The sequence below is a fragment of the Pyxicephalus adspersus genome, chromosome 5 (genome assembly GCF_032062135.1).
Source record: "Pyxicephalus adspersus chromosome 5, UCB_Pads_2.0, whole genome shotgun sequence".
Taxonomy (NCBI): domain Eukaryota; kingdom Metazoa; phylum Chordata; class Amphibia; order Anura; family Pyxicephalidae; genus Pyxicephalus; species Pyxicephalus adspersus.
In genome coordinates, this window is record NC_092862.1 from 44,428,783 (window position 1) to 44,448,676 (window position 19,894).

Here is a 19,894-nt window from a genome sequence, read left to right on the forward strand (position 1 = left end):
AGTTTGTTCATTCATTCCCGCAGGCAGTTTGTTCATTCATTCCCGCAGGCAGTTTGTTCATTCATTCCCGCAGGCAGTTTGTTCATTCATTCCCGGCAGCCAGCTATGCCAGGATTCCCATGTGCAGCCCGGTGTACATTAGAGAGAAAGTGCAGGAAAGTTTATTTTATTGCAGTGGAGACACAACTTGTCTCTTCTACCATAAAGAACCTGCCTGCTCACAATTTTTAACTTTAGTTCCACTTTAATAAACACAAGCTGCAAGTATGCTGAGTGTACATTAAATACACAAAGGAATTTTTAAAATGTAAAGGCTACAAGTTCCATAGACATACCACGGGCATTGCTTTTGCTGCCATTTTCCATGGTACTCATAGCTTGGAGAGAGAACAGACATGTCCACTTATTGCATGTTGTGTATTGTACGCTGTGACGGTGTGATTGTCTGTCTGACGGCTTTATCTACATTCTTGATTAATATCAATGTTTACATTCATAGCCTCATGGTGCTGGGTGCAGCTTGTTACCTGCGCTGTACAGAGAAATGACTCGCATTCTACGGCAGTGTATTCTGTACAAGTTGAAAGTTAACAGGTGTAAACTCAGGTGAACTTTTACAAGGACGTTGATGGTATTCCCTGTGAGATGGGCTCATTCCTTTTCATTAAAACAAAGGGACAATTTATGTTTTTTTATCCTGCTTTACTTGGAATATAAAACATCACAATACGGTTTTAAAACATAAAAGCCTGAAGGCAACTAAACCACGAACAATAATGCAACATTGACGCTTAATAGCTTTAAATACACGGGCTGCATTCATTTACTTTTTACCTGGTGATCTTCACCAATATTTTACCCCCAGTCCAGGAGTGACCGTACTCTTATTTCACTGCATCAATGGAGGAGTGACGTTGTCACTATTTCCCAACCAGAATTTCTTGCACAATGAACAAATTGTGCCCCTCAGTTCAGACGCTGGCTATCTGTAAAGGCGATGGTTCTTCCCACTGGCCAGCAATATAAGAGCCATTCTTCCAACTAACCACCACACCAATGTACTGTAAGATGTGGATATTCATTTAGTCCCAGGGTATATTTACGCGATAGGGACTATAGGTTTGTTCTTAAGTTGAGTTTGTATCTATGTTGGAACAGGTACATTATTTTATTAAATGCAATTAGGACAGATGTTTGTCTCAACATATTATTAGGCAGCAAGGTGTCAGTTACTGTATAAAATCCTCACTGTGAGTTTATCACAAAGCAAAAATAAAATCCTAATGGAGCCTAGACATTGATTACCTTCTGGAGCAAGCTTTGATATGCAAAAATAAATAACTACAGAGTTTGTCTTGGTCCTTAAAGAGTTACAAGAGCTTTCAGAAAGAGCTCACCCCCCTAAGATCACCCACTTTCATAAAAGATTTCTTCTGCAAGTCATGCAAACCACCGCCACCCCCATCAAGCCTCTGTCCTGCACACAGTGAGCAGGGAAGCCCTGTTCGTATCTAGGAGTCATCCATATGTCGGTTGTCCTTAACTCAGGGACTACCTGTAACTGCCTGCTTGATCCTTTGTTTCTCAAAGTGTTCTCTTGCACTATATTAAGGGAATTGTAGGCTGTAATAGATGACATTTTCATCTTTAAATATTCTTTAAATCACATAAACCAAACCCGAATAACGCATTGAATGTGTGGTTTGTTGGCTGGCCTGAGGCGATTCTGGAGGTTGTGTACGCTGCTTGGTGACTTGGTAAAGTATATTTGTATCCAAAACTTTTAAATAGAATTGAGAAGAATGAGATTTGGTTTTATGGTTTTACTTTTATTAGCGAGATTCCTTCACTTCCTGTCAGGTAAAACTTGTTGTCACAGGACAGGAAGTGAGGAGAAGTTGCTCTAACTACACATACAGAAAAAACTGAAATTATTTAAATGAAAGTTTTTGTGCACAAAGTTTAACTTTAAAGCTTGGCAGTGCTCAAAAGGGATGATTTATTTTTCATCCTGCTTGTAGAAGAAAAATATAGGTTCTGTGAGCTTCACAGGAAGCAGTGGTGGGGCTCGGTGATGTTACAATAATTCTGACTTCACTTACTTATGGTCCCCCGACCAGGGACAAGCCTGATACAAGATCTGAGGGTATTCTTTTATAACGTCATTGCCTTGTTTCAGCTCACTTGGTAATGAACTCAGACATATGATGTAAAGAAATCTCCAATGATAGTTTCTATTATTCTATCCTCATTTTATTTTAAATAAAAAGGTAAATATTTATGTATAGTACATATATATTATACATTTTTATTTTTTTATTTGTTGTATCTTAGTTGCTTCTATCTATCTATCTTTATTATTAAACAGGATTTATATAGCGCCAACATATTACGCAGTGCTGTACATTAAATAGGGATTGCAAATGACAGACTAATACAGACGGTGACACAGGAGGAGAGGATTCTGCCCTGAAGAGCTTACAATCTAGGAGATGGGGTAAGTAACACACATTTGGTATATCAGCAGCACTTTCTTCTGACCCTCAGGCTGGTGAGAAATAGGATATGTCCTCCTCAGCTGACTGTCATGTGCCCAGCAGTCAGTGCTGACTATTTGTAATTCATAGAGCAGTGTTTGTGCCTGGTCACAGTTTTTTATTTGTTGACTAATACATCTATGGAAGCTTTTTCCAAGCAAACACCCTTTACCCTCTTCATAGCCAGGGAAAATTTGGGTCAGGAAAAGTCTAGGTGTTTTTGTTTCTTGGCACAGACATGTGCAATGTACGTTGGCACAGTGTTGCCATCCATCTCTCTGCATGTGATGGGGTTGCAGTCCATGCCATTGCCTGTGCATTAAAGAGGCACATAAACAGATATTATCAGCGGGTCTGAGGAGTAGAAGTCTGTCACATAGTGACCAATATCTGCACTTGTACATAATTAATGGCTATACAGAATGCATCAGTAATGAGCAGAACTTTATTCACTGCCAGCACAATACAGTAATTATAGCAGAAGTTTCATTCCCTTAAAGAGTGGATTTTCAGTACAGACCTTACGTTTAATGCATGTTAATACAACACAATTGTGTGCAGTGTTTATAACGCATTTTGGTGCTTTCCTTTTCCTTTAGTTTATAGCAAACCTTCAATGCAACTAACAAGTCTGTTTTCCTGCCGCCATATAAAATGTAACAATATGCAAGTAAAAAGTAAAAAAACAAAACGGTAAAGTAACATAAAGGTAAAATAGTTAAATAAAGTTAAAAAGGTCTGTGGAAGATGAGGGTGATGTTTTTTGTTTTACATGAGCTTCCCTTTTTATTAAATGTGGTGCTGGGGTGCTGGCAAGTCCATGTACCTGAATTTCATCTGGTATCTGCCTCCTATAGTTCTTGTACAGAATATAAAGTAGCGGAAGGGGCAAATCCAATCGTGTTCAAATAGGAACAGAAAGCAGAGTCAAAGTTTAGTTTATCACCATTCTCCTTTCCATGTCCACTTGGGGATTTGGCAGCATGACCTGGGATTAGGGGAAGTGGGCTGAAAAATGATGTTTTCAGACTGGGGACATCTGGTGACATAATAGCATAACGGGGGAAGGGGAATCTCTGAATTAAAGGTAATCATTGTAGCAAACGCAGGTTTGTTATTTTAATTTTAGGTTGATCATTTTTATTTAATAATTTTTGACCGATGTGTGTTTTCATAACAGGGTTGGCACATGCAGAACAGGACATAGCATGTATTTTAAATACAGCTCTGTTTTTCGTTTTAAATATGTGTACGTACTCATTGCCCAGATCACATACACTAGAGTTCATGAGACAAACAGTAACTACAACAAAGTATTTGTCACAGTAGAGGCAATATTAGATCTTGTTACCCTTCCTGAACAATGGTAAACTTACTTTCATTCTTCAGAAGGTAGCGAACTAGAATTTCATTACAGAAAGCTTGGTTTGGGCAGCAAATACTTTTTCTTTTATTACTGAAATAATAAAAAGTTTGCTTTTCTTTTAAGATCAGCTGATTGCATTGCTCACATTTTAGTGAATTGCAAATCATTGTCTGCATCCCCCAAATTTTTTATAGTAAATTAGAATGCATTAAGGTATTATTATTATTATTATTATTATTATTATTATTATTAAACAAGATTTATTTAGCGCCAACATATTATGACTGTACAAATAGGGGTTGCAAATGACAGACTAATACAGACAGTGATACAGGAGGAGAGGACCCTGCCCCGAAGAGCTTACAATAGCGTTCTGGTTTAAACCTGATATTATTATAGATATATATATATTTGTATATGCTCAAATCTTACACAGTGATACCTCTAGGTCAGAAAACGTAATAACAAAATGCTAAATACAGCAGCAGGCTGTGTGTAGGGTGAACAATAAATAAATATAAGTTGCAGGATGCTACATAATCATCGCTACACATTGAAGACTTTTAAGAGAATAAGAAACTTTTTGGGTATATTGTTTATGATATTTATATTATTGTCTCCTAATTTGAGTGCTGATCCTCGTGTTGTTCACCACTTACCCAGTAGAAAAAAAAATCCTTTGAAAACATATACAGAGGATATGAAGGCTATTGCATTCATCACAAGGCCACTTGAGTCCTATGTTACGAAATGTATAAACTTTCTGCTTACATTGGCAGGAGCTTAGGTTTACATTCCATTTCTGAGCTTGTGGTTTGGGGTGTTTGAATTTGCAAGTGGAAAGTGAGACTCTTGAGGCCAGGGCCAGGAACAAGTGGCCCAATTTATATTGGGAATTATTGAGAAAGGAACAAGTGGATCCCATGTGATCACTTTTACTAGGTGTTGATACATTTCTTTACACAATCCCTCATGGTTACCTGTACCAGTATAGGTGGTAATATATTTTTAAAGTGCACTTGTACCCAGTTTATAGACACTGAATTATATACATATACCTACAGCTGAGCTTCAGGCAAAAAACATTGCAGTTTTCTCCCCGGCCCCTTTTATCCGGGCTCACCATTCGTCGCATTTTAGTAACCACCCGGCTGTTTTTGGTTGGTTACTAAAGAGTTTGGTCACGATACAGGGGCTGTCATCCGACTACAGCTTCTTCCCACTCGGCTTTTAAAAATATCTGGCTTAAACACGGTATAGGCTTAATATAGGCAACATGTGTATTCATAGTTAGATCTTGATGTCCTAGATCTGTGTATTAATCCAGCCTAACTCCTGTGCTTTGCATCTCTGAAGAAGTGTCATGTAATCAGCGCTGCATAATACGTTGGCGCTATATAAATCTTTTATTTATAAATAAATCTTTTCTAACCTTTCTAGCTGCCTGTGCTGCAAATGTATTTATTCTCAGATTACCTCCATGGCAAAGACTATAAAGTATAGTTTAGAAACTGAAGCCCTGTGCTTATTTTAGAAGCCTGAAAACATCTGCTCTCATAGTAAACAAGTTGGGAATTTTGAAGATGAATTTATCCACAATGCCTACTCCACTTACTGCACTGCAGTTCTATATAGATGTACTAGCAATGCAGATGACTCCATAGTGGTTACTAAGTTTTTTTTATAATTGGTTCAAGCTGCAAATATCCTACCTAAAATAGTAGAACACTGCTGTTTTATTGTGTACATCATCCTGCTGTTATGTACTGAGCAATGAAAGTCATAAGTGTATTATTGTCTTCCCTTCAAAATTGATTCTATTACAAAAATAAATCTTAGCTGTTGTCAGGTCTTTAATGTGTTGTCTTGAAATGTCAGTCCTTTGAATATGATTTTATACAGACACCCAGCCATTTTTATAAAGAATGGGATGAATAAGGCTGTGAATAAACTCTTTGTCTCCCAACAGAGCAGAGCTCCTACATCATTTGTCCCTTTGTGATTTCATGAAGATTGTTTTGTTAGCATGTGAAGCATTCTGTTCAATCCACTCTGGATGCCACACGATTTCTGGAGTTATAGTGGCAGAGATTTAGGTTTCATGGTTATGCTCCCTTCTGAGACCTTTGCAGTGAATCCAGACACTTAGAAAAGGCTTAGCCCACTTACAACTTTACAAGTCATATTCAAGTACAATGTTGTTGCTGTTCTCTTGTAGGTGTAACAGCCCTTGAAATGGTATTTAGCACAGTGGACAACTCCAGTATCTTCTCCAGATAAATCCTTTATTGCGACATATTATAAATGTCTAAGTCACAGTTTACCTAAGTTATCTTTACCAAAACCTGCATTTCAAAACAAATTTTTAGATATAGATGGGAGAAGATGTATGCAGTTTTCCCTGAAGGTAACCTCTGTTTATTGTTTTTTTTTCTTATCACAAATTGCTCATGTCTGTGACAGGTTTAGTTTGAGTTGTTCATTAAACCTCAGCATAACCCTTTGCACAGTTATGTAGTTTAAAAAAAAACTGTAACATAAAGGACTGCAAATAGGCTCAAAAGCTAGAGGTCAAATATATTATGTATTAGTTTCATACACAATTACTTCATACATACAATCATAAAATAAGCGATATTCAGTGTGTATCCCCTTGTTCTGTTGAAACTCACAGAAGTGGGGAACCAAAACTAGACAAGGTAATTGCTAACACGAATGGCTTTACATGACCGGTTTTCCGTATACATTCCCAACGCTTTTCACCCAGATTGGGCTTCCTCAGGGGTAGGTAACTGTATCTGATTAGTGGTCTAAATGTATAGACATTAGATATAAAAGGGTTACAAGTTTGTAAATAAAACAAAACTGCCCTTGATTAAAATTCACTGTTCTACCCAGCTCCTTTTAGCCGGGCACATTACCCGACAATTTTTAGTAACCACTTGGCTGTTTTCCTGTGCTTATTGAAAAGTTGGGTTACAACACAGGGGCTACCACTCGCCTACAGTTTCTTCCCACTCACCCTAAAATGGTGGAGTAATGGTGGAGAATGCTGCAAATTGAATGGATTGTCCCATGTGGGGCTTCTCTAAAAAAATTATAAACTCTGAAAGGCAGGCAGAAAATAAATTCCTAGTTAGCAGTATTGCCTCTGGTCTCCTTACAGCTAATATTACTCCAGGATGCATTTATTATCCCTTGCTCTGTGCTGTATTTCTTTGTTGGGATGGCTATCTTGGTAGAAGCAGGGCTTGGCTGCCTTGTTTTCCAGTCTCCAGCAAAGAGAACAGTGAAATCTGCAAAGACTATCAACAAGAAGCAGCATTGCCTGAGATCCTACATTGCAGATATACAGCTATGAGGCTGTAGGCGCAGAGAAATCCACACAAAGCTTTTTCTTGGTACCACTGAGGAACATTTAATATTCTTAGATGTTCCCTGTTACATAGCAAATATTCTTCTTTTGTAATCGTACCAATCCCATGGGTAGAAAAAAATGGAGTGCCGTTCAGTTCCCTTTTAATTGGCCTTTATATTTGTACAGTCTAGACTAGTGGGAAAACAGAATTGGATATTGTTAGGCAAAACACCTCTACCGCCGTTTATCATAAGCGCACATAATTACAACATAACTTCCAATTTCAGAAAAATTCTGAACTATAAACGCAACTTTATGGTCTCTATGCCTCTAATGCCTCTATGCAAAAGCTTATCTTTGTTTCACCTGTCCTAGTGGTCAGCAATGGCAGTAAGAGCAACCAGGACTTTTCCTCAGAAAGAAACAACAAATTGGCGGATTATAAAGGGTGCAAACTGAGCAATTGTCCAGGTCCTCTATCTTCTCCAGGTTCAGCTGGAGATATGAAGTTCTGTAGTCCAGCAGGCAGGCCTGACAATTCTGATAGTCTCTTTTGATCAACAAGTATTTTTCTGTCTATTAAATGTGTAGGTTTTTTTAAATGGTATTTTGCCTAGACATAAATATACATCAGCACCCGTAAATTTCACACTGGAACTGTAAAGTGGGTATACATATGAGGGAAAAATGTAACCTAATAGTTTGTCATTACTAGAGTTATCTGAAAAGCCCTGAAGAGAGGCTTTCCAATCTGCAATTTTGAAATATTTTATTGAACGACAAATATACATATGGCATTCTTGAAGTGAAGTTGTCATAAAGAAAAAGTAATTATACTATACTTGTAAAAATTGGCACCACAAATTTTGTGCACCCCAGACACCTTTTAATCTAGAACACATCCCCATAACCATTTCTCCCCCAAACAACACACACTACTAACTTAGTTGGAGAGAATGGAGGCAGGAAAACTTTTGGTAAAACTGTGGTTTTAAAAAAAATGCTTTTTGCATATCTGGAAAGGAATCTGGGACAACCAGGACATGGTTGGGGGGTGTTAGTATTTAAAGACACTGTTTGCTTTGGAAACCAAAGACAGAAGTAAAAGGAGACAATGTAAATGAGTAAACACAGAATATTTTCCATATTTTTCGCCGTATAAGACGCTCCGGAATATAAGACGCACCCAATTTTAAAGGAGGAAAATCTAGAAAAAAGATTCTGAAAGATTATTTCCCTTCTGATCACTCATGTGCCATTCATACCGGTATTCCCCTTCTGATCACTCATGTGCCATTCAAATTCCCTTTCTGATCACTCTGTACCTTTCAAATTCCCTTTCTGATCACTCTGTGTCATTCAAACTCCCTTTATGATCACTCTGTCATTCAAATTCCCCTTCTGATCACTCTGTGCTTTTTTTCTATTGTACGGCAGTTAGGACAGGGAACAGCAGGTGGCGCTGTGCCGGCTTCTTTCGCTTTGCTTTACAGACAGAAGACACGATGCTGGCAGAGGAGAGAAGAGAGACACGCTGCAGCCAGAGACACACGCAGGATCGGGTATCGGGTGAGTATAATATTTTAAATAATTTTTTTAACACATTTGTCGTATAGGACGCACTAACTTTTCCCCCCAAGTTTTGGGGAAGAAAAAGTGCGTCTTATATGGCAAAAAATACGGTACCTGCTTGGGCCGTCTTTATTGGCTAAGTTGCAATGACCAATTTCTGTGCTGCGTATGCGTGGCTCAGTGTAGCTTGGTAGAACAGATTGGGACTTAGGCTGCATGCATTCTTCAGATAATCGTTGGTGGAAAATTCGACGTGTGTAGCAGTCGCCCATCATCATTCACTACACTACAGCTGATTTATTGAATGAGAATCTGGAATGATCTATTTGTATGTCAGTGGAAGGAAGCACGTCGGGTTCAGTTCACTTGTCCTCCCCTCTCTGTAGAACAGAACAAATGCTATGTGCAGAGCTCATTTTATTCATCTGTCACTGGAAACTATCATGAAAGATCATTTTCATCACCAAGAAAACACATGCATATATATATAATATATATATTTCAGATAAATTTAGAATTTTTAAGTCATTTTCCTAGATCGAATGTGTACTCATCAGGTGTTGTGCGACCAACATGCTATTTCCGATTCCTCACAACATTCTGTTTTAGCCCACAGTTCTGAACTAAGAAGTCATCTCAATCAATTTTTCTGTTGACCTCTGCTGAACATGACCAAGTCAAAAAGCACAGGGAGCTTGTTATTCATGCAGACTGCAGGAAATGAAATGCCTTGCACACTTCTTCTGGTCTTCTGAGTGTCACATGCTCTGTATTATTTGCTCCTAAATAACCCCTCTGCTCCTTAACATTCCATAGGAGTTATTCCATACGTGCATACACAATACTAATCTGACTGATCAGCTAGTAAATGTGTAAGATTATATGTTGATCATATTTACAGGTGATTGTGTCGAGCTGAGACCTTTTACCATCCTGTCCATGTACATCTTGGCCTCATCAGTAGTGTGGCCTTAAAATCTGTCATGTCTTCTGTTGGACAGATTTGACCTCACAATTGTTTATTCATATGAGAAGCTATAGTATTGTGACATTTGACAGTATAACTTATTATTGTTGTTGTTGTTGTTTATAATCACAAAGTTCATAACTGATCAGATATGTTGCTTGAACTTGCTGAACATATCTGTGAACTCTTATACTACTTACTTAGTTTGCTCTACCACCAGTTTGAGGAAGTTTATGTGTAGGGAGCCTTTAACCCTTTCCTAATCCAAAGGTCATATAAGTTTTTTCCCGTATGATCATCTTGCAGAAAACTGTACACATTCAGTTCCTTTCTGTACATGTTATCATATGGCATGTAGTTTATTGCCAACACTCTTAGGTTTTCTGTCCCATAGGCAGCGGGAATAAATCTCCCCAAGTCTGTGACATTTCCCTTTAAATTGTCACTGGAACAGATATCCAAAATGGAAAAAAATTTCCCTCACCTCTTGCTTTGGAAATTACATAACATTTTTAGAAATCCAAGGTGACAGGGTCAGCAGGAACTTCTAGGGACATAGACAGCAGTAAAAATATTACAGAATATTTACCCCTTCTCTACCTTATTCGTTATGCTTGTCATGCGTGTCCAGGGGTCCCCCAAGGTCACCACCATGTTGGATTGTTGAATGACCACTGTACACTCCTATGGAGGAAAGCACAGTGGGATGTTACACACTCGCTCCCCATTGACTAGAACGGTGGTGCTGTTTGTTTCCAGTGACAAACCTCTTACGTCTGTCTGACGTCTGCACGGGGTTTAGAGGTAGCTGCTGGCCATGCAGTTTTTCTATCTCCTCACGGCTGTGTTTACATTGGTTTATTAGGCCTTGAAAATCCTGCTAGTGACAGCCGTTTGGGTCCAAAAGTACACAGCTCTTATCAAGAGTGACATGATGGCTTATGGAGATAATGCCCATGTCTGAGGCGGTCATTTATTTTGTGGCATAGTTTGCATTCCATGTATATTCACAGGATTTAGAGCATCTCTAATTGTATTCACCCATAATTGGACCTGAACCAATATATGTGTAAAGTTTCCTCTTTATTGTTTGTTTTTTGTAGAGTTTAGCATTACAGGTCCACCAGGTTCAGAATTCAGAATAAAATGACTGAGATTGTAGGGACGTTTGCAACTTCCTCAAACTGTTCTTTTTGTAGATGTTCGTCCTGCGGAATTGATAACTTTGACAGATATGGTTCCATCTGTTGCTCTTTGTATTTTCTCATACTGCAAGGTTTTCGCTAATTCTTAGTCAATGCACATTTATAGAAATGTTGTATTGCTCACATCATGAAGGTTTAACCAGTGTCAGAAGCCTTCACCATCCAAATTTAACTTGTGATGAACTAATTAATGAGAGGCTACTGATTACAAATCACATCTTAAAGAGTTCAATACACAAAGAGATACAAGTAGCTACATTTATATGCAAATTCCAGTGTTTGCTCTATACCAATCTTTGGTTCTCCTGTTTCCTGCTGGACTTCTTTATTAATGTAAAAAGGCATCTTGTTGGCCTGCAGGAAATTCATGGGGTAAGTGTATCATGTCTGTGTTCAGCCCAAGCATTCTTTTAAGCCAGGTGACAGCCCAGCTGTTCAATAACCACCCAAAAACAGCTGGGTGGTTACTGAAAAGTGTTGGGTGGTGCGCCCTTCTAAAAGGGGCTGGGGAGAACCCTGCATCTGATGTTTTTCTGATTTCTATATGTGAGTTGTCTCACTGGCTCTGGCTTCAATATGTTGTAGAGGCAAATTACTGATATCTATACTACTTCTGAGCAATCAACTTAGAAAGTATCAAAAACGTTGAATCTGCAAGACAGCCGAACAGCTCATGTTTTCAGAAAAAAAGGTCTTCAGTGTTGGTCAGTACAGGTTTTCACTAATCAATTGGTGTACTGGTTCTTCTCTGATCCTATCATTTGTTATAACTTTTTCTTGGTGCTTTTTACATTACTTTTTTGTTTCAGCCCTTGGCTGCAGAAAAGCCTTGACATCTTTTGTGTTTAGTGAGCAAGACAAATACAAAACTTCCTTGTCATCAACTAAGTAACTGATGGAGCCACACATCATGGGTCATGCTTCTTAAGTGATTAGCTAATGCATTTAACTACTGACACATACAGATTTCTGTGACTGTAGCTGTGTTTTTCTTTGTAGTGTATTCAGCATGAGGAAGAAGAAGTGTAAAAAAATGTAATCTACTGTTTGTTACAGTTTCTGTTTTGCTCCTCATATTACTTTAGAAGTTTTAAATGAAGGAAGCAAGATTCTGCTGGGAGCCATGACTCCTCATTAGATGATCTGATGATGATGTGTGGCCAAATCTGGAGGATCTGGTTGTCGCCAGAGATCAAAGAAAATGTGTTGATCATGCTCTCACAGCGTACAATCCTAATTAAGTTACTTCAGTACATCTACTTGTATTTTTATACAATATCTGAATGCGGGTAGAAAATCCGGATGGTAACCCTATACAAGCAGAATATTAGCAAATTATGCCAGTAATGACTTTTTTTTTAAAGCTGGACATATTGTACCCTGGCATGTTTTAACTATTTGGGGTATTGGGGTCCTATAACTTTTTAAAATAAGTAGTAATTGCCTTGGTGCATTAAATTACATACCAAGGCAATAAGTTTGCTTACAATATATTTTTGAGGTTTCTCTTGCAGTTATTTTGATGTTAGTTGAATAGCTGTCCAGCTCTAGAGACCTTAAACAAGCCCACATCAACTGAACATTTCTTTGTTCATGTTCAAAAAAGTTAATTGGATTGGCATGACTACCGAGAAGCTTGCATTATAGAAAAAACAATGTATTCAATTGAAACTTCTTCATTCTCTCTTTTATTAATTTAAGTATGTTTTTCATCCTTTTCATGGGTGTACATGTGTGCACACATATATATATCTACAGCTCTGGTTGCATAGGGCTGCTGTGTCACCTATAGGAATAATATGTGAGTTAGTCAGCACATCGAAGCCTTGTACATGTACAGAGGTAGTATGAAGTTTACCATTCAGTACATGATACACGCCATAAATAACAATTCTCTACATGTTACCAATAATTAAACTAAACTTGCTGTAACTGTCATTAAAATGTGTTTCTTCTTACTTTTAGGTTTCTTCCCAGCACTGTGTCTGGTATGGGGAATGTGGTGAAGCAGAAGGTGGCAAGCGGTACAACTGTGAATACCTCGGTCCTCCAATTCCCTTACCTGAGGAGGGCCATGACTTACTACAGGTAGGATATTTAGTATTTTTCTAAACCTTGTCCCAGAATCATTACCTTGGATATATACTGGGATTCTCTGTTTATTCCTTGTCTGAATAATATAGTATTGCCTGTTTTGGCACACTACATGAGTCAATACATTTCCTGATTATCAGGAAAAAATGTGTCGTTTTATTGTTCCAAGTATAATGCTGTGCTGTAGAATCCTTTCTTTTTAAGCCTATCTAAGGTCCATGGGAACTTAGAACTTCTGAGATGGCCTGTACAGTCTTACAGTTGCCTCTTTGGCATATGTATGTGATTTTTTTTTTTAGAAGTATGACTTTAATATTCCACATTTGATCAGTACCTTTTGGAGATTATTTTGAAAGGTATCTGATATAGATACTGATCCAAGGCCACAGGGGGTATTTTGACTGCTGCTTAAATAATTATAGATGTCCAGCCTACTTCCCAAGAAAACCGAGCGGTGTTGATCCCTTCTGGATTTAGTGCAGTTGTACACACACTCATCTAATTCAATGCTGCAGTTATTATAAACGAACAAACTAACCATTAATGTTATCAGGCTTATGGTGTCATTGAGAAATGCGTTCATACTTATGATTGCTGTGGTGTAGGCTGTGTCTTATGTGTGTAGTATGGTGGCATATATTTAAAGTTCTTGTGAAATTAATGGTGTTTGTTTTTAGTTGCTACATTTAAGCATAATGTTTATTATATACGTTTATATTTTGTTTTCTGCAGCAACTGTGCCCATCCTTGTACTATGGCAATGTCAGCGTGTGCTGTGATATACAACAGCTCAAAACTCTGAACAACAACCTACAGCTTCCTCTACAATTTTTGTCCAGGTATGTAGGAAGGTCACAATTATTGGGGATGTTTAGTATGGCAAACAGCCCAATACAGATGAAATTCAATTTTATATCAAAGTTGTTTTATCAGTATTTGTATTTTTGTCAATCAAGTTCTGAAACTAACTGAAGTCTCTATATTTGGAAGTTACTCCTTTTCTGATCTGATTAATTCACAGGACTTTGTATAATCTTAACATACTGATATACAAATGTGCGGCTTCAATATTTAAAGACTTCTAATTCTGTAGCGGAAAAGGGTGAGATCATTGGATGACCCAACATTGGATCATCATCACTAGCTGTTTTAATGGCAAGGCATGTTCCTGGAATTATAGCTTACATGGAGTATTATTAGTAGTGTAACTTGGAAATACTTCCTTGTGTATGATAAATTTTTAACTTCCCTCATGTTCATTTATTTTTTATTCTTGTACTGTGCAGTTTGCTTTTTAGGGGTTTGATATTGTTGCTAATAATGTCCCTTCCCTTTTTGTGGTATGATCTAGTTTTCATTCTGAATAGTAAGAGAGGCAGCCATAATCTGCAGGAGCAATACTGGTTTTTGCATTGTTCATGTATCTAGAGCATGGGTCCGCAAACATTTTGCACTACTAGGCCATTTCAGGAGGTCAAGAATGCACACTAGGCCAGAATAAACAAGGTGTCGAAGGAACGTTTTTTTTTTTTTATTTAAAAATACAGTACAATCACACGAATAAGTGCTGCCAAACATTGCGACCACATGCTTGGCACGGGCTAACAACATTGGAAACTGAGCATGTGGCAGCTGATGGTAGAAGTCAATAAAAGTCTCTGTACGTGTGCGCGTGCTTGGCATCAAAATGCCCCTTGAGATTCGACCGCTTGAAAGTGCTGTTGGTGTCGTTACACACTAAACACAGGGCTTTGTTGCTGCCTTGGACAAAGAATAATTCGTCAGTCCATTCGGGGTTGAAGACATGATGTTCGAGGTCAACCTTCTGGAGACTGGTACCTGCGCATTTCTTTTGCTCTTTAGGCATAGTAATTGGCGTTACTGTGTGAGAACTCGATGATATCGAGGAACTCTCGATAACACGACAATTCAATGAGGCCGCATCCAACAATAAATAACTGGGGGGGCTGTTAGGCCGGACTGGAATACTGGCTAGGCCGTATCCGGCCTAAAGGGCCGAGTTTGCCCACCCCTGAATTCTAGAGAGTTCCCCTCAGTTTGTCATTCATCTGGAATTTCTGTACGTGGGAGAGAGGTGCAGATCTTTTTGCAGTCATAGGCTCTAGATTAAAGAAAACATAATAAAAAAAAAATAATATTGTTCTGATTTTGTAAGGTTTTACATTGCAGACCACTAGAAATCTATGTACTTTGTGTTTGTATAAAGGCTTGAGACTATTGCGACCAAAATGTTTTATCTTTGCTAAATATACAAAATTCTCAGTTGCTACATCTTGCCTTCCAGGTGTCCTTCCTGCTTTTTTAATTTAATGACTTTGTTCTGTGAGCTGACATGCAGTCCTCGTCAGTCAGAGTTTCTGAATGTTACTGGGACCATAGACTATATCAAGCCAGATGTAACCAAAGAGAACAAAAGCATCATTACCATGGATTACTACATTGGAGAAAGTTTTTCAAATGGTGAGTAACATTTTTCAACAATTTAGGACATGCTGGTCCGGTCAGATTAGCAAAGCATGTCTCTAGGATTGTACACAAGGACGTTAGGATTTGTTAGAGCTATGTGTAAAGTGGATTTTACAAAGCATTTGCTGTGGTAAAAAGCCATTAAGTTTTTTTTTTTTTTTTGTTTTTTTCTTGTTCCTTTTAATACTACCTTTCATTATTTGTTCTATACTGGTTTTTATGTCAAAGGAAATCAAAAGTTAAAGTGTGTGTACCTGTCACAAACGTCAATTAAAGAACATATTTGTAGAAGGTGAGAATGCATTGTTATCCAATTTTTTTAAAAGGGATAATAGGTTATTCATCTCATTCTTTTCTACTTTGGAGTGATGCCTAAAGCAATGTAAACATTGAGGTGATCCATGCTTTTTTGTAAAAACTTACACATATCCTGTCTGCTTTTGTTCAGCAATGTACAATGCCTGCAAGGATGTAGAAGCTCCATCCAGTAACGTTAAAGCTTTGGGATTGATGTGTGGAAGAGAAGCCAAAGACTGCAATGCCACCAACTGGATTCAGTACATGTTTAACAAGGATAACGGACAGATTCCTTTCACCATCACACCTTATTTCTCAGGTAAAGTATACCAAATTCTCAGGCTGGGGGATTGGAAGGTTCACTAATGTTTCCGCAGTACTTAGCGGGTGAGAAGGTGTTGGTCAAGGTTGGGTAGAGGATAGTGTTTGTTCCTGGGCAGTCATTTTGAATTTATTATCCAAGTGATACAAATGACCGCCGTGGTGCTGAGTGTTACAATTTTTTTCCACAACTGCGGTAATATTTTGGTTATTATTTTTGGAGTAAATGGAGTAATTATTAATATTGGAGTAATTGTAAAGAGCGATAACTAAGGCTGCATACTAAAGAATGCTAAAGAACTGTTGTTGGAAAGGATCTTTCACAATCCTTTCCAATGACAAAAGACTGAACGATGTGTGAATGAGGACTGTACATACAGCACCATTCTGCTCTATGTAGAGGGCAGGGGGAGAATGACAGAGCAACACCCAGCTGCGCTATCTCCCCTTCACTTGTTTCGCAGTCGTTTTTCGTTCATGGATCCGTCCTGGTGTACACATGCCAGATTCTGCGATACTGGCCCTGAAACGATGATCGGACGGGAATCATCTGACATGTGTACGCAGCCTTACATTGCGTTTTAGTAATATAGATATGGAGATATTAACATAGGAATTGTATTTTTTTCCTTCCAGATGAGCCATTACACCAGATGATTCCCATGAACAATGCCACAAAGGGATGCAATGAGTCTGTAGATGAAGATGGTGCCCATTGCAGTTGTCAGGACTGTACTCTGGTCTGTGGCAGTAGACCAGTACCTCCACCTCCTCCAGAACCCTGGCTTCTCTTTGGCTTTGATGCCATGGTTGTAATCATGTGGATATCCTATGGTGCATTTTTACTTTTATTCTGCTCTGCTGTCATTGGAGCTTGGTGTTACAGGTCAGTACTTGTGGTGAATCTTCTTCCCTATGACCAAACCACATGTGCTCAGCAGCTTCTTGTGGTTTTTTTCACCTAACATACATTCTGCTAACCGTGGGCCTTTTTAGTTTCGGTAGTTCTAACTTAAAGTATTTTTAACCAAAAAAACAAGGATGTTTCAGTTAAATATGGAATTTCAGGGGCTGTGCTAATTACTTTATTTTTTTTTTTTAGTTTTCATCAGGAAGTTATTTTTGTAGGAATGGTGGGCCTTACTGTCTTGTCCAAGACAAATAGGAACTTGGACACCAAGATTTTATTATAAAAGGGTCTCTGAGAGATTTAAGAATGGTGGGCCCTATCTATTAAATATATGTGATTAAAGCAATGTGTTGTCTATAGCAGTCACTCAGCATCCAGACATCACTTCTGCAAGTATGAAAATGCTTTGGGTGGCAAATAATTTTCCTGTTTGCAGAGGCTTTGCCTCTAGGTGGACTATTTTTTTAAGCTTTCATCTAGAATCTGGAAGATGCAGTATTTATGGAAAGACGCTTTAATTTAAAATATAAAGATTATTTTGTTCATTATATTATTATATAAGGTATGTATGAAAATGTAAAGTACAATGACGGTATGATCACTGATGCTTTTAGATGTCTTTGAAAGTGTATGTTTTTGTTTTATTGATGATTGCTTAAACTGTGATCACACAAATTTAATTGGATTTAGTCTTTTATGTTTGTGTTTTTGTTTTTCCATCTCTCCTTCCACTAGAATTTCTTAATGTGACATTAAAGCACTTATTTGTCATTTTTCTTCTCTAGAAAAAAGAGGATAGTTTCTGAATATGCTCCGATTGACAGCACCCTGGCATATTCTGTAAATTACACTACTGTATCAGGTATGCAATTTTTAGAAGGGTTAGGAGGAGTGCATATTGTATTATTGTAAAGGGGGTTTAATTCTTAGTCTCATGGTTTTGCATGTCGTAGAGCCACATTGTAAACAGTACTATGCAGATGTGTTTTTACTGCTGACAAATGCTGAACTACAAATTTAGTTGCACATTGCTCTGTGTTCAGCAGGGTGGGGATGGGAGTTGGTTTAAATTGGGTGTGAATAGTTCTTGACTTAATTGCTTGTGTTATAATTACTTTTACATGAAATACTCCTAACCAGTGATGCAGCTAAACATTGTACTAAACCTAAAGGGGTTCTGTTTAGTATGCTTGGTACTAGCTTTTTCCCAGGTGCATCAGACTGTTAAATCCAAATACATTTCCCTATAATTACCACTCAGATATTTGTCATGATATAAACTTATTACTGCTGTAATGATGATGGGTTTATACTGTTCTGTAGTGCTCCGATATAATGTGTAGGATGACCACATGTGGCTTTTTATTAAATTACCCAGCATTTTATTTCTTACAAAACAGGACCTTCTTCTGCTCTGCATTATAATAATGCTTAATGACTCTATACCCAGTAAGGGCTTTATTTAAAATAAATCTGTCCCGAGAAAATACATGCCTTTGCTTTACTGGATTTATGATAATGCTTGTTTACTGTTAGGAGTTGCAATCCAAAGGCTTTAAAATTTTGAGCACCATGTTGAGATCTGTTGTGCCTTGTTTTATTTGTTTTAATACATGGTGGTATTCCACAACACCTAGGCACTACAAGTACCTTCTTACCACTCAAATATTAAAAATCCATCTTAATCCTCATGCAGATTCAGACCTGTCTTTGCAGTCTTGGATTGATTAGTCAGAATTTAAGCAGAGATCAATACACAACACAGATCCAGAACCTTACCCACATGCGAGAAGCCCACTAGAATTTATTTGTTGTGAGTTATAAAACACATTACAATAAAATGAATGGCCAGTAGCACAATTGCAGCATTGCGTGGATAGCACAGTAGACTTATTATTAGATTTGTCTTTCTAGAGATTACTGTTAACATGGTCGTGCTTCCAGTCATATGATTCTCCTAGAACAGTTGAGGATAGTAGACTCTATAGAGTTTGAAGTTAAAATCAGTATTGTAGAAGATATTTGCATTGTACATAGTGTGTGTAATCTCTTTCCAGACTGTGCCAATATCTGAGATTATCTTTATGTACATTTTAGGCGAACCATCATGCTGTGACAGAATTGGGGAGCGCCTGGAGAACTGTCTGAGGGTTGCTTTCACCAAATGGGGTTCTTTCTGTGTCCGACACCCTTGGATTGTCATCTTCTGTTCACTGGCTTTGATTGCTGTGTGTTGCACTGGACTAAAATTCATGCGTATTACTACTGACCCTGTAGAACTGTGGTCTGACCCACACAGTCAGGCACGCAGAGAAAAGGATTATTTTGATACACACTTTGGACCCTTCTTCCGCACAGAGCAGCTCATCATCACTGCGCCTAACAGCTCAGGAGAAATCTACTCCCCATATCCATCCGGGGATGATGTGCCTTTTGGGCCTCCTTTAACCTTTGATATTCTCACCCAGGTAACTAAAAGGTGCACATAGTGGGAATTGTTTATAAAGCAAGAGGAATAAGCTAAATTTAACTTCTGGCATTTCTGTTCTCTGTTGCTTTATGGCCATACTCCTTGATCAGTACTAGGATTTTCATTGTCTTTGGTAAATTTGCAGTCCTGGATTGTTTTTGTAGGTTCCTAACATATACTAGTATAAACTGGATTTTAATCCATATCCCTGTGAATCGGGTTAAATAGATTACCAGCAAGCAATATGCTAATGTTACAATGTCACAACTCAATAATCTGTTGCTAAAGAGGGAGGCAGGTCAGTGGTGGA

General features: G+C 38.1%; 1 protein-coding gene across 1 annotated transcript in view; it reads left to right on the forward strand.

Moving 5' to 3' along the window:
- NPC1 (NPC intracellular cholesterol transporter 1) overlaps positions 1-19,894 on the forward strand; it is a 41,654-nt gene that overhangs the window by 3,817 nt on the left and 17,943 nt on the right. Inside the window, exons 2-8 of the mRNA XM_072411313.1 lie at positions 12,971-13,093; positions 13,832-13,938; positions 15,405-15,580; positions 16,035-16,202; positions 16,841-17,090; positions 17,900-17,976; positions 19,212-19,582. Coding sequence (XP_072267414.1) covers positions 12,971-13,093; positions 13,832-13,938; positions 15,405-15,580; positions 16,035-16,202; positions 16,841-17,090; positions 17,900-17,976; positions 19,212-19,582 — 1,272 coding nt within the window. The remainder of the gene's footprint in view (positions 1-12,970; positions 13,094-13,831; positions 13,939-15,404; positions 15,581-16,034; positions 16,203-16,840; positions 17,091-17,899; positions 17,977-19,211; positions 19,583-19,894) is intronic.